This window comes from Callorhinus ursinus, unplaced genomic scaffold (assembly GCF_003265705.2).
Source record: "Callorhinus ursinus isolate GAN/ISIS: 27379988/994484 unplaced genomic scaffold, GSC_fseal_2.0 scaffold28, whole genome shotgun sequence".
Classification (NCBI taxonomy): Eukaryota; Metazoa; Chordata; class Mammalia; order Carnivora; family Otariidae; genus Callorhinus; species Callorhinus ursinus.
In genome coordinates, this window is record NW_027397090.1 from 3,775,861 (window position 1) to 3,789,663 (window position 13,803).

A 13,803-nucleotide genomic window follows, 5' to 3' on the forward strand; every position below is an offset into this window, starting at 1 on the left:
CTTCATGACTGGACATGCTTTTCATGCCCGTTTTAAAGCAAGAAATGTCTGGGCTTGCACCCCTGTAGGAGTACTGCTTCAAAAGCCCTGAACTATATTTAATAACACACATGAAGATGGTCATTTTCGACAACAGCTGAACACTACTCTGCCAACACAGCCCTGTCTCGAGCTCAGAAAGGGTTCTCCATCCACCCAAGTCTGTTTCCCGTACCTCCGATCTTGGCATTGAAAGCAATTCCAACTGTGCAGTGAGAGTTGTTCGCTGCGGCTGCCACTTCTCCAGCACAGCGGGTCCCATGCCTGCAGGGAGAACACACACACTTGCTCAAGTAAGATGCTCCATTCTTCCCAACTCACATTGTCATCGCCTCCAGTCAGACTCCGAAGGGGGGAAGCCTGCATCAAGCTGTGGAGGTTTCTGGAACTTCTACTTAAGGAACCCTTAGCCTTACACTCTGTTTTGGATTCTATGATTGATATATATATATATTTTTTATATCTTGCTTTCCCAACTAGAGAATCTCCTTGAAAGCTAAAATTGAATGGTATGTTTTTTTGCATTCTCTAAACTTCCACTGTCCAATATGGTAACCACCAGCCATCCGTGGCTATTGGGTACTTGAAATGTGGCTCTTGTGACCTTATCTCAACTTTAATTTTAATTAAATTTAAGAACTGGTACTCAATTGTTATTACAAAAATTAAGAATGGTGGTATAGGAGAATCTGCTTCTTAAACCGTAACTTAAATAGAGATCAAGTACCTCCAGTGAAATCTGTCATCTAAAATATGACATGCTGTAAATATACACTGTTGGATTTCTAAGATTTTGTGTGAAAGAACAATGTGAAATATTCCACTAATATGTGTTCTATGTAAATGACATGAAATCTTTTATTTAATAAAATATATCATCAATATTTGTATCACCTGTTTCCACCTTTTTTTTTTTTAAGATTTTATTTATTTATTTGACAGAGAGAGGTATAGCGAGAGAGGGAACACAAGCAGAGGGAGTGGGAGGGAGAAGCAGGCTTCCCACTGAGTGGGGAGCCCGATGCGGGGTTCGATTCCAGGACCCTGGGATCATGACCTGAACCGAAGGCAGACGCCTAACGACTGAGCCACCCAGGAGCCTCTGTTTCCACCTTTTTAAAAATGTGGCTACCGGAAAAGCAAATGCCTTTTTCTGAAAAATATTCCTTTTATTTCTCATCACAGTGACTTCGTTCCTCAGAAAAATCCTTTACTTGAAAGAACTTCTAAGATCATCCTATGCAAGGCGAGCAAAGAAGTTCCAAGTGCAAAGTACCATCTGTTTAGAAATGTGTTGACCTAACACTGTGTTGAGAAAAATCCTGAGGTCTGGCTGAGCCCAGGGAAAGGAAACTAGGGCTGATGGCTACCATCTGCCCTGGATGCAGAAGAGGACTATGACAACCACTACGGGGGTATTTGTCATTGCTAATGAAGCCCAAGCCTCACCCCCTTGCCCTCATTTTTAGAGATGAGGATGCTTAAGGAGGCCCTGAGATGTAAAGAGATAGGGTGAAGTCAGCCTAACAGTGACTAAGACTTGGGTCCCCCCAATTCTATGTCATTACTTTTATTTAACAGCATAGACCACGCTCATCATGGGCTATGACTACCATCTATGCAAACGTAAACAAGTTACTACTTACGAAGGATACATACACATGCAAGTTTCTACAACAGAGATGTATCCTGCTCTGTACACTTAGTAATGTCATGCATATCTTCCTATGTAAATATTAGCCTATATGTCATTTAAAAGCTTACTATTATCTCCCGTCATCTTTTAAATGGCATCTTCCTCCACCCCCCCCGCCCCATAATCTCTCTCACAAGTCCTCGATTTCTGGAAATTTACCCAGTTTTTCCACTGAGAGTAACAAGGTTATGAAAAACAATCTTGAGCATGTACATACTTTTATACCTTGAGACAAATTCCTACAAGTGGAATGACTAGATCAAAGAGCACAGAATATATTGTCAAATTGTTAACGGAAGATTAAAGTAATAAAACTAACTTCAAAAAACCCCTGCAAGACGGATAAGTATTACTACAAAACATCATATTTTTGCGCATGACAAAAAAAAAAGACCTTAAGCTGACTCGAATGACAATATGAAGAATGGAGAAAATATATGAACAGAGCCGTGTCTATAAACCCCTATGTATGAGTTTTTCAATCTTTTCATCCTCGCCAATCTGACATGAAAAATGTTATCTCGTTGTTGCTTCCCCTTTTATCCCCTCAGATTACATTTGTTATTGTCCATCTTTCAAATATTTATTAGCTATTTCTATTTCTTGCTTTGTGAATAACATTTTCATACCTTTTGCCCACATTTCTTACCGCTTTTCCATCAAACCTGTTGCACATATATTTCCCCATATGTTATTTGGAACACAGCAATCTTATTTATGGCAATTTTAGGTTGTTCTACCCAGTAATTAATTTTGATGCATTCATAATTATCTTCCCCTTCTGATATTTGGTCATACCAGTTTAATCATCAGAAAAATGATCCACTTTTAAAAGAAAAAAGATTTCTTTTGTAAAATACAAGCTGAACTACTCATTTTACCTCTGAGCCCAGCAAGTATTTACTATGATTCTTCATTAGTCTCTGATTGCACATTACTTCATGGTATGTTACTTTTTTTCCTCAAATGTCAAATTCCCTTTATGAGTCCATTGTTCTCATACTTCATTGTCTCTATTATTAAGGTAAGTGCTACAGGAGCATAAGGATCTGATTTTAATTCTCCAATTGTTATTTATGAGTCCATTATGACAAGTTTGTTCATTGTATTGTGGATTTGATAATGTTTTTTACGGTTCTGTCAATTTTTTATTTAGAATGGAATTATTAAATATTCCTAGTGAAACTATTTATGAATATGCAGTAAAACTCTGGGATTCCTGCAGTAAAAAAAAATTAAAATAAAGATACCAGGTTAATAATTAAATTGTATAACTTTTTCCCCCTTTACTATCAAACATTCTGTGTTCGTATCAGTTATATCTCTTACAAATACTACTTTTTTTGAAGCTAGGCTATCTTTGTCTTTAACTCAAGAATAAGTCAATTTACAGAGACTAGATCCCATTGTAACATGATATATTTATGTTCCTTTCTGTATTTTTCTCCCTGTATGAGTATGGTTGTCATACATTCTATTAGCTAACGTTTACTATAGCTATTTGCTCAAGGATACCTAACATCACAAAGTCTAAAAGTCATCAATACTTTTTTCAATTTTTCCCAAACAATACAGACTAGAATATTTTATTTTTAAAAGATTTTATTTATTTGTCAGAGAGAGAGAGCACAAACAGGGTGAGAAGCAGACTCCCAGCTGAGCAAGGTACCCAATGTAGGGCTCAATCCCAGGACCTGGGATCATGACCTGAGCCAAAGGCAGATGGTTAACTGACTGAATGTTTTAACTGTGATTATTCACCTTTTAATACATGAAATCCCTGTGATTATAGTTATACATTGGATTTTTTAACTTTGGAAACTACCATTAGTGTCACTATTTTGAATAATCAATGTTTGTTTTGATATAAAAATATTCTTTGCTCTATTTGTTCTTATAGTTCATAACTCCTTCTAGGATCATGCATTTTTTTTCTGAAGAACATTCCAATAAATGTGTCCATCAGAGAGTCTTTTGGTAACCTCAGAAAATGGCTTTATTTTACTGTTGTTCTTGAAAAATAATTTCACTGGGAATAGAATTCTAGACTAACAGCTCTTCAAGGATTCCATTCCACGGTCTTCAAGTTTCCATTGTTTCTGGTGAGAAATCTGCCATCTTGGCATTCTAGTTCTCTCTGGACACTTTTCAGATCTTCTCTGTCTTTTCTACTCTGCAGGTTCATTAAGATGTTGTGTTTGGATTTTTAAAAATTCTTTCTTGGAGGGCGCCTGGGTGGCTCAGTTGGTTAAGCGACTGCCTTCGGCTCAGGTCATGATCCTGGAGTCCCGGGATCGAGTCCCGCATCGGGCTCCCCGCTCAGCGGGGAGTCTGCTTCTCCCTCTGACCCTCTCCCCTCTCATGCTCTCTATCTCTCATTCTCTCTCTCTCTCTCAAATAAATAAATAAAATCTTTAAAAAAAAAAATTCTTTCTTGGAATTCCTAGACCTGTGATTTAATGCTTAAATCATCATAAGTTTTAGCTCGTACCTTTGAAAGCTACCTTAATCTTTCAATTTCACCGTCAGATTTCCCATATCCTTCTCTCTCTAGGCTGCTCTCCATGTAATCTGCTCAGTTCTATATTTTACTTCTCTTCAGCCATGCCTAACCTGCTATTTAGCCCATTCATTGCATTACTCCTGTCGAGCATATGTTTTATTTACTTATTTTTTTTTGAAATTCTTTTTCAAACCCACCTTGTTAATTTGAATAGTTTCTTTAAAAATACTGTTCAATTATATGTATTGGAACATATTTGATATATGTATATTTCTTGATATATATGAATTATATGTAATAATTCTCAAACATGTCAATCTAATTCTGCTCTTTTTGCTGCTCGATTGTTTATATTGTGATATTTTCCCCGTGTGGTGGGTGAACTGTCCATTTAGGAGGTCATGTTGTTTGGACTTTTATCTTTGTGAATTCTTTGAAGCTGGAGTAGACGACGCATCAAGCGTTCTGTTTTATGCAAGTCTTTTCTCACCTCACTGTCATCCCTGTGCTTTTAAAAAATCCAGCTCCAGGCTGGCTGGGTTTGACTGATCACTCTGGAAAATTCCTAGTGTCCACTTATTGCCTACCTCATTTACAGACCTGAACTTTCTCAGAGAAATACTCTGTGTTCCATTAGCTCAACCATGCACTAAAAAATTCTTTAATATTTTCCCAAGAGTTTTAGATGTACTACAGAAGAGATTTAATTGAATATCTTTTCTACCATAATATTTTTAAAATGTAAGAATTAACTTGGCTCTGTATTCCTAAAATGCAATAAAACCCTGCACATATTATGTGCATCATTAATGTACAGTGGATTCTCCTAAGTAATGAAAAGAGGGACTCTTTCCTTATAAAAACATTTCTTGCAAAGATTTCTGTATATTGATGTACATCATGAGCAATGATGAACCGTTTTTGGGAAACAGGGACGTTATCACTCTACTGCTGATGCATATATTTTAAATATCACTTAAATAATATACTGTAACATGCTGTAATTGAGGGTCCAAACTGCTAGCTCAACTACATTTAAACAGTCCACTCTCTTCAGATGACAATGATCATTACTCCGAGTAAAGTACTAGTTATCTTTTTATTTTTGTATCTTACTTGGATTCAATCCTTTCATGGATTTAAAAGAGATCATAGAACAATGGATATCATCATGACCTGTTCAAGTATATGAAAAAGATTCAATTTCTTCCTTCTCTTAAAGAACGAGGGTGGTCAGCCTTAAGTATATCTGTGATGTCAGTTAATTATAAAAGTCACAAAATAGACAAAAGTCTTTGTTTCAGATGTATTTTTCTTCAGAGAAAACAGAGGATGAGCATTTAGAGTATTTTCAGTATAAGGAGAACCATTTCAGTAGATTGTAGTACAGAAAGCAATATGCTCAATATATTACATTCTGCCTACATGCACCTAAATATGAATTTACCAGCCACCTTCCACGTAACACCCCTTGGAAAAAGCTTCTTTGTATATGTTCATGCTACTGCTAAGACACATTCTTTTCTGAGACCCCAGAAGATAACCCAATGATATAAATTATAATGGATATTTAGACCAGTGGCAAAATAAATTGGACATCATCTAAAATAAAGTAGATGTAGACAAACTAGGAAGTAAAAAATGCATCATTTCTTCTCCAGCTCTCTTAGGCATATTGTCATTGCTGCCAGGGCCCTAGTAAGTGCAAAATGTTCTATCATATAATTTTTACTTGAATAAACCATTGTCGCTCTCAAAGAGCATCTTGACTGAGTGATCATGACAGTCTTTGCTGTACCATTCCAAGTTTACTCATCTACTACATGATCTGCTCCCAATAATAAACCACTGAAATTAAAGATCTCCAGAAGTTTTACCGGGGGTCTGTGATTGAAAATAAGGAAAATGAGATCTGAGAGTAGCTGCTAATTCATTTCTATGATTCTGTGAACTCATACAAGCAACGTGAAGGGAGTACAACATATGAATTCATAGTGGACCACAAAATACTGCCTTCGTGTATTCTCTTGCTTTTTCATAGTCCCAGAGTCACATTGCTTTGTGAACTTTGTTTCTTCCATGTGAATTAGTGGGGATGAAAATATTAACTTACTTGAGCTTTACCACAGATGTGAAGATGCAAGTCAGCTCTGGAATGAATCTGAGACATCAGGACACATGGCAAAAGGTCTACCCCCGCGGGTGCCACAGCATTGCTCGCAAGTCAAAATTACACTTGTCTGAATCAAACAATGACAAGTTGGAGAAAAACTACTTTCTATTTCATTTCTTTCTTGAAACAAACATCTTCAGCTGTTCATGGATTCAGTCTACCCCCTCACTGAATAGAAATTCCCTTTTGACATCTGGTGTGCCCATTCTCTTCGGCGTATTTTGGTTTTGTTTAAATTGGAGCGAAAACTTTCCACTTCAAAAGCTCCCTTAGAAAGGGAGAGCAAGAAATAATGATGTGTTTGATGTGTTCTCCAAACTATCACTTCAAACTGATGTTTCTGACTGCTCACATAGTTCTTGATAATATTCCCACCTTGTGTTTACATCACGCCATCCATTTCTCTCAGTATTTTAACCTCAACTGATTCTCACCTCAACCCTCTGAAGCAAAACGGGTATCACTACTCTAGTTTGACAAATGAGAAAATTCCATCAGTCCGATGGTGATTGGAAGGTATAAAACTTGGCAGTGCAAAGACTAGATCCCGCTCTCCTGAATCCTTATTGTGAGGTCTTTTCACAGTTCCAGCAAAAGTCACAGGGGCCCATGTCCCTGCCTTTGAATGGCTGCCAAGATTTCATGACTTCTTCGCCGGCTACCCTACTTATTCCATGTGGTAGCGGTGACTTTATTCCTTCATTACTGTTGATGGCAGGATATTTGACAGTATATTTTATAGAATCTCCCTAATAAATTATTCAGCTTGAGTGAGAAGGAGGAAATGCTGGGAATCTTAAAAATGAAAATTTAAGAAGAATGGAAAAGAGCTGAAAACAGATTATTGCCCTGTCTTCAGCGAAAAGCTTTACGAAAGCTCATGAAACATGTTAGGGGGCAGGAAAAAAAGGTAAACTGAAACTTTTAAAAAAGTAAAAAAGAAATCACCCTTTCCACTTTTTGGGGATGAGTTTTTGTGAGACAATTAAGATACTAGCTTCTGAAGTGATTGCAATTACACACAGTTCCTGAGGCTTCCATAGTATTAGTATTTTTTGTTGTTGTTGTTGTTATACAAGGAAGGAATGCAGAAAAACTCATTCAAAGTAACTGCTAAGGACTGAATGATTGTGCCCATCCTCACCCTCCATTCATATGTTGAAACCCTAATCCCAGTGTGATGGTATCTGGGGCTGGGGCCTTGGGGGGAGGCGAGGTGGAGGCCTCATGATGGGATTAGAAACAGCAGAGAACATGCTTCCTTTCTTTCTGTCATGTGTGGATACATGAAGAAGGCAGCTTTCTGCAAGCCAGGAAGAGAACCCTCCCTGGGAACTGAATCTTGGACTTTGCAGCCTCCAGAACTGTGAAAAATAAGTATTTATTGTTTAAGCCACCCCCTCTTTGGGACTCCATTATAGCAGCCTCAACTAAGACAATAACAAATAGCTATATAAAATAAGATATTCAGAGACACTCTGATCGCCTAATATTGAAAGAATCTTCGGCATGAACTTTAAAACTATCACAGCTCTTATACCTAGCAACAGCCATTGTGAATCCTCCTCCTGGTCTTCAGGAACAAATACACAATATTTAAAGAAATTAGTAAAAGCATTCATCAACCGTTCCAAAGTTGAACAGACATGTTGTAGGCAAGAAGATAAAAAATATATTTTATAATATTAACTAGCAATAGGCCACTACTAAGAGTTAGCATCAGATATATCACATGTAAATGACCAGCAAAGGATTTTAAAGAACAGAATTATTTCTTTTAGAGGTTTAAACGTACTGTGAGTCTGACACACACACACATGCACAAAGTACACATAAAAACTGGTGAAATGTGAATGAGGTCTGCAGAGTGCATTAATGCCAATTTCCTGGTTTTGATATTTTACTATAATTGCATAAGCTGTTATCAATGGGGGAATCTAGATGAAGGGTATGGGGGACCTGTACTATTTTTGCAACCTCCAGTGCATTTATAATCTTTTTAAAGTTAAAAATGATTGTAGGTCTGAAGAATCTACAGTTATTTGTAATACTGACTGTAATTCAAGATGGACATTTTAGTCAGAACACAAAATATTGACAATAAAACAAAATTCTAGCGGTTGGTATACTGCCTTTTTAAAAATTTTTAGATTTTTTTATAAATTTATTTTAAAATTATCTTATTTTTTTAAATTGAAGTATAATTAACACAATGTTATATTAGTTTCAGGTGTACAAAACAATGATTTAACAATTCTATACATTTCTCAGTGCTCATCAAGGTAAGTGCGCTCTTCATCCTTTTTATCCATTTCACTCATTTCCCCCTCCCCCCTTCCCTTCTCTGGATTTAAGTCTGTTTTTTGTCTCTTTTTCCCTTTGTTCTTTTGTTTCTTAAATTCTATATATGAGTGAAAATCATATGGTTTTTGTCTTTCTCTGACTTACTTCACTTAGCATAATACCCTCTAGGTCCAACCATATCGTTGCAAAGAGTAAGAGTTCTCTCCTTTTTATGGCTGAGTAGAATTCCATGGTATATATATATATACACCACATCTTCTTTATCCATCCATCTATCGATGGACCCTTGGGTTGCTTCCATATCTTGGCTACTGTAAATAATCCTGCACTAAGCACAGTGATGTATGTATCTTTTCAAATTAATGTTTTATTTTCTTTGGGTAAATACTCAGTAGTGAAATCACGGGATCATACGGTAATTTCATTCTTAATTTTTTAAGGAGCCTCCACACTGTCTTCCATAGTGGCTGCAAAAATTTGTATTCCCACCAAGAGCGCACGAGTGTTCCTTCTTCTCCACATCCTCGCTAACACTTGCTATTTCTTGTCTTTTTGATTTTAGCCATTCTGACAGGTGCAAGGGGCTGTCACGCGCACGAGTGTTCCTTCTTCTCCACATCCTCGCTAACACTTGCTATTTCTTGTCTTTTTGATTTTAGCCATTCTGACAGGTGCAAGGGGATGTCACATTATGGTTTTGATTTGCATTTCCTTGGTGATGAGTGATGTTGAATATCTTTTCATATGTCAGCCATTTGTATGTCTTGTTTGGAAAAATGTTTATTCAGGTCCTCTGCCCATTTTTTTCAGATTATTTGTTAATTGCTGTTAAGTTCTTTATATATTTTTGATATTAACCCCTTATCAGATATATCATTTGCAAATATCTTCTCCCATTCAGTAAATTGCCTTGTCATTTTGTTGATGGTTCCTTTGCTGTGCAAAAGCTTTTTGTCTTGGGGTGGTCCCAACCGTTTATTTTTGCTTTTGTTTCTCTTGCCTTAGGAGACATATCTAGAAAAATGTTGCTAAGGCCAATATCAAAGAAATTACTATGTTTTCTTCTAGGAAGTTTATGGTTTGAGAACTCACATTTAGGTCTTTAATCCATTTTGAGTTTATTCATGTTTATGGTGTAATAAAATGGTCCAGTTTTTCCAGCACCATTTGTTGAAAAGACTGTTTTCTCCCCATCTTACAGTCTTTCCTCTTTTGTTATAGATTATAGATTAATTGACCATATAAGCATTGGCTTATTATTTCTGGGCTCTCTCTTCTGTTCCATTGATCTGTGCCTATTTTTGAGCCAGTACCATACTCTTTTGATTACTATAGCTTTGTAGTCTATTGAAATTTGGGACTGTGATATCTCCAGCTTTAGTGTTCTTTCTCAAGATTGCTTTGGCTACTTAGTGACTTCTGTGGTCCCATGTAAGTTTTAGGACTATTTGTTCCAGTTCTGCAAAAAATGTTGGTATTCTGATAGGGATTGTTTTGATCTGTAAATCGCTTTGGGTTGTATGAACATCTTAACAACATAGGTTCTTCCAGTCTACGAGTATGGTATATCTTTCCATTGGTTTGTGTCATCTTCAATTTCTCTCATCAGTTTTTTTATAGTTTTCAGAGTACGGGTCTTTTACCACAAGTTTTTTCTTAGGTATTTTATTCTTTTTGGTACAATTATAAATTGGACTGTTTTAATTTCTTTTTCTACCCCTTTGTTATTAGTGCATAGAAATGAAAGAGAATTCTTGGGGCGCCTGGGTGGCTCAGTCGTTAAGCATCTGCCTTCGGCTCAGGCCATGATCCCCAGGTCCTGGGATCGAGATCCGCATCGGGCTCCCTGCTCAGCGGGAAGCCTGCTTCTCCCTCTCCCACTCCCACTCTCCCTGCTTGTGTTCCCTCTCTCACTGTGTCTCTGTCAAATAAATAAAAATCTTAAAAAAAAATAAAAAAAAATTTATAGAAATGAAAAGAGATTTCTCTATACTACTTTTTTGTTCTGAGACTTTACTGAATTCATTTATCAGTTCTAGTATATACTGGCAGAGTCTCCAGAATTTTCTATATATAGTATCATGTCATCTGCGAGAGTGAAAGTTTTATGTCTTCCTTACCAGTTTAGATATTTATTATTTATTGTTCTTGCCAATACACTGCTTTAAAAGTGTTCCCTTACCTCTGCCATTTTCCCTCTTCTTTACCCTCTCCAGCCTAGACCTTCAACGTTTTACTTTTCCCCTCTTCCTTCTTTCTGCCCCAGCCTAGGAAAACAGCTTATTCATTACTCACGAAATTCATTATAAACTACGTAAGCCTATAAATCAAAGAAAAAATAGCTTGATTTAACAGAAAACCTAGTTTGTTACCTCACTTCTGCTTTCTCAAATATAATGTTGAGGATGTGAGGGCGATCTGGCTGCAACATCTGTCACCCCATTGATCGCCAGGGTTGATTCGGCTGATCTGGCTGGCTAGGCGGGTGTCCCCTTCCTCCCTCACCGCTCCATGTGCGTCCCTCCCGAAGCTGCACGCTCGGTCGAAGAGGACGACCTTCCCCGATAGAGGAGAGGACTGTTCTTCAGTCAAGGGTATACGAGTAGCTGCGCTCCCCTGCTAGAACCTCCAAGCAAGCTCTCAAATATAATGTTGAATGGACTGAAGTACACGAAAGCCCATGACAAGCACATGTGTATGTATGTATACAGTCCTGACCAAGATCTCAGCCACCTCCCTATTAGCCTAACTTTCTTCCTACCCTTCTCTTAAAGATCAACATCATCATCAAAGCAATACGGTATGAGACATCCTTGTTGATGAAATCTACTAATCATGAGGAGGGAATGAGGCCCTTTTTCTTGGCTTGCTGGTTCTCTAATAGATTTACCTAGCATGCTTTTCAGTTCTTTGTTTTAATGATTAGTTTTTCCTGTCATACATGAAATTATTTCTATGAATTCAGATGGCCCATGCTTATCTATACCCCCCAGTGATTCCATGCTGCTATCCCTTCCCCACTGAGTCTATTAAGAGCCCACAACTCTCCTCTTCAAGCTCTACAACTTCTACTAGAGGGTTCTGTTTACTGTCTGAAACTCCGATCTACTAGCTGCCACTCTATGTAGTTAGAACATTGGGAACAGCCTGATCTTATTTTCCACCACAAATGGGAGACTGCAAAACTTTCTCCCTTACCCCTTGACTATGAATAGACAGAAATTAGTCATTCCTGCTGATTCATTTTAGGTCTGTTCTCAGTGAGCTAGGAGTCAAGTGTTTTCTCTTATAAGTTCATAAATGTGGATCTGGAGTCTCCAACTCTTGCTCAGAGCTGGAGGGTACAACATGATGCCCATCTTTTCCACTGGATATCTGTCTGCTTTACTGGGTTAAGTACTACCTATAATTCTGGAAAACAGAACTATAACACTTTCTTTTTATGTAAAGAATAAACTCTGTCAGGAATGTTATTTTCTTGAAAATTATCAAAGTACCTCCCAAGATTTTAGTTAACAATATTAGTTCCTTCCTCCCTCCTTCCTTCCTTTCTCAAGTCCAGATAATTCACATCCTGTGTCCCAAGCATTTTCTAAGCAAGGGATATACAAAGTTGCATAATCTGAGGCTGTGGTGCTCACAATCTTGGTAGATAAGATTCGGAGTAAAGGATGAACAAAATCTCTACTTTTTCTATGCGAAAGTTACTTTGGTTTAACTTTCTAGCTGTTCCCCTTGATATCTGGTAAAAGTGGGATATCAGCTACCAAGGATCACTGCTTATGGTAAAAATGAGCCCTGGCTGGTGAATTACCAAGCACTGGGAGGTCTGTGGCCAGGATGCTGGATACATGATAAGTCTTGGCTTTGGGCTTCTGAGAGGAGACACTAGAAATTGAGTGTGACCTTCCTTGTGTGCCACAGGCTATTTATAGGAAGAGTATTGTTCCTATCAGCATGGGGCTTTGAAGGCAAAATGACTTTTCTATGCACTCACATGGCTCTTTCTTGTACAACTGAGGGGTCATTTGGGCTCTGAGGGGAAAGAAGAGGAACAGGAAATAGTCCAGGGACTGGTGAACACCCTTGCTAAAGAAATATAGCTGATGTTGGCCTATGGTACATTATATTCTTATCCTCCTAATTACCACTAATAGTTCTACGAGTTCAACTGACCACCAATCGAACCTACGACCACTGACAGGGGTGTCATAAGATTTATGCAAGTAATTAACCAAGTACTGAGGTCCATGTGAATCAAGGTTTATATGCAAAGTGTTATAGGAATTTCTGCTCCAAGGGTTCCGGTTTGAAGTTGGTGTTTGCGAAAATGCTTGGTATGCAATCCAAACAACTTTCTCCTCCTTACACCTGAACTGATTTTCCTGTAATTTCGCAGCATCATAATTAAAAGGAAATTTCATAATTAGAACTCACTAAAGCATGAAATATGAAGTATATACTGAGTGTGTATGCTGAGAGACTGGAGAAAGATCTATAAAGATAATGAAAGAAATAATGGCCTGTATCAAATTATAATTTTGATTTTCTTGTGGTCTATTTCTTTTGATACATATTTCTCTTCTCTAAATGTATACTGAAAACCACCACATTCCTACAATTCTAAAGTAGCAAAAACAGACCCAAATGCTAGAATGTGCTCTACCTAGACAATATTTCACCTTTACATACTCCTATATAAAGGTAAACCTCCATTTTTATTAATATTCTTATAATGACCTAGTTAACTAGACATAATGCGACCATTCCCATGTACTGGCCGATAATTAATGAACTTTTCTGAATCATTCGTTCAGCAAATATTGAGTACCACATGCTGAGGAATGAATTAGTCACTAAGGATTCAATAGTGAGAAAAATAGACATAATATAATGTAGTTTCAATGAGTTCCATTGGCCTGGAAATCCTGAAGAAAAGGCAATAATCCACAAGCCTCTGTTCATTTAGCAATAATCAATTTAACAGTCCTGCTTCTATTTGTTTTTGCTAAACTATTCAGGTAAAGATATCATTCAATAACCATAAGCTGTAAAACAGGCTAAAAATATTTGCTGTTTTGCTCAAAA

At 37.3% G+C, this 13,803-nt stretch overlaps 1 protein-coding gene across 8 annotated transcripts in view; it reads right to left on the reverse strand.

The window, feature by feature from the left end:
* Positions 1-13,803, reverse strand: part of PCSK5 (proprotein convertase subtilisin/kexin type 5) — a 465,096-nt gene that overhangs the window by 297,229 nt on the left and 154,064 nt on the right. For all 8 annotated transcript variants that reach the window (XR_012374027.1, XR_012374026.1, XM_073878061.1 and 5 more), the window contains exon 6: positions 215-303. Coding sequence is in view for 6 of the 8 variants with exons in the window: in XM_073878061.1 (XP_073734162.1) it covers positions 215-303 (89 nt within the window). In the remaining 2 variants the exon portion in view is untranslated. The remainder of the gene's footprint in view (positions 1-214; positions 304-13,803) is intronic.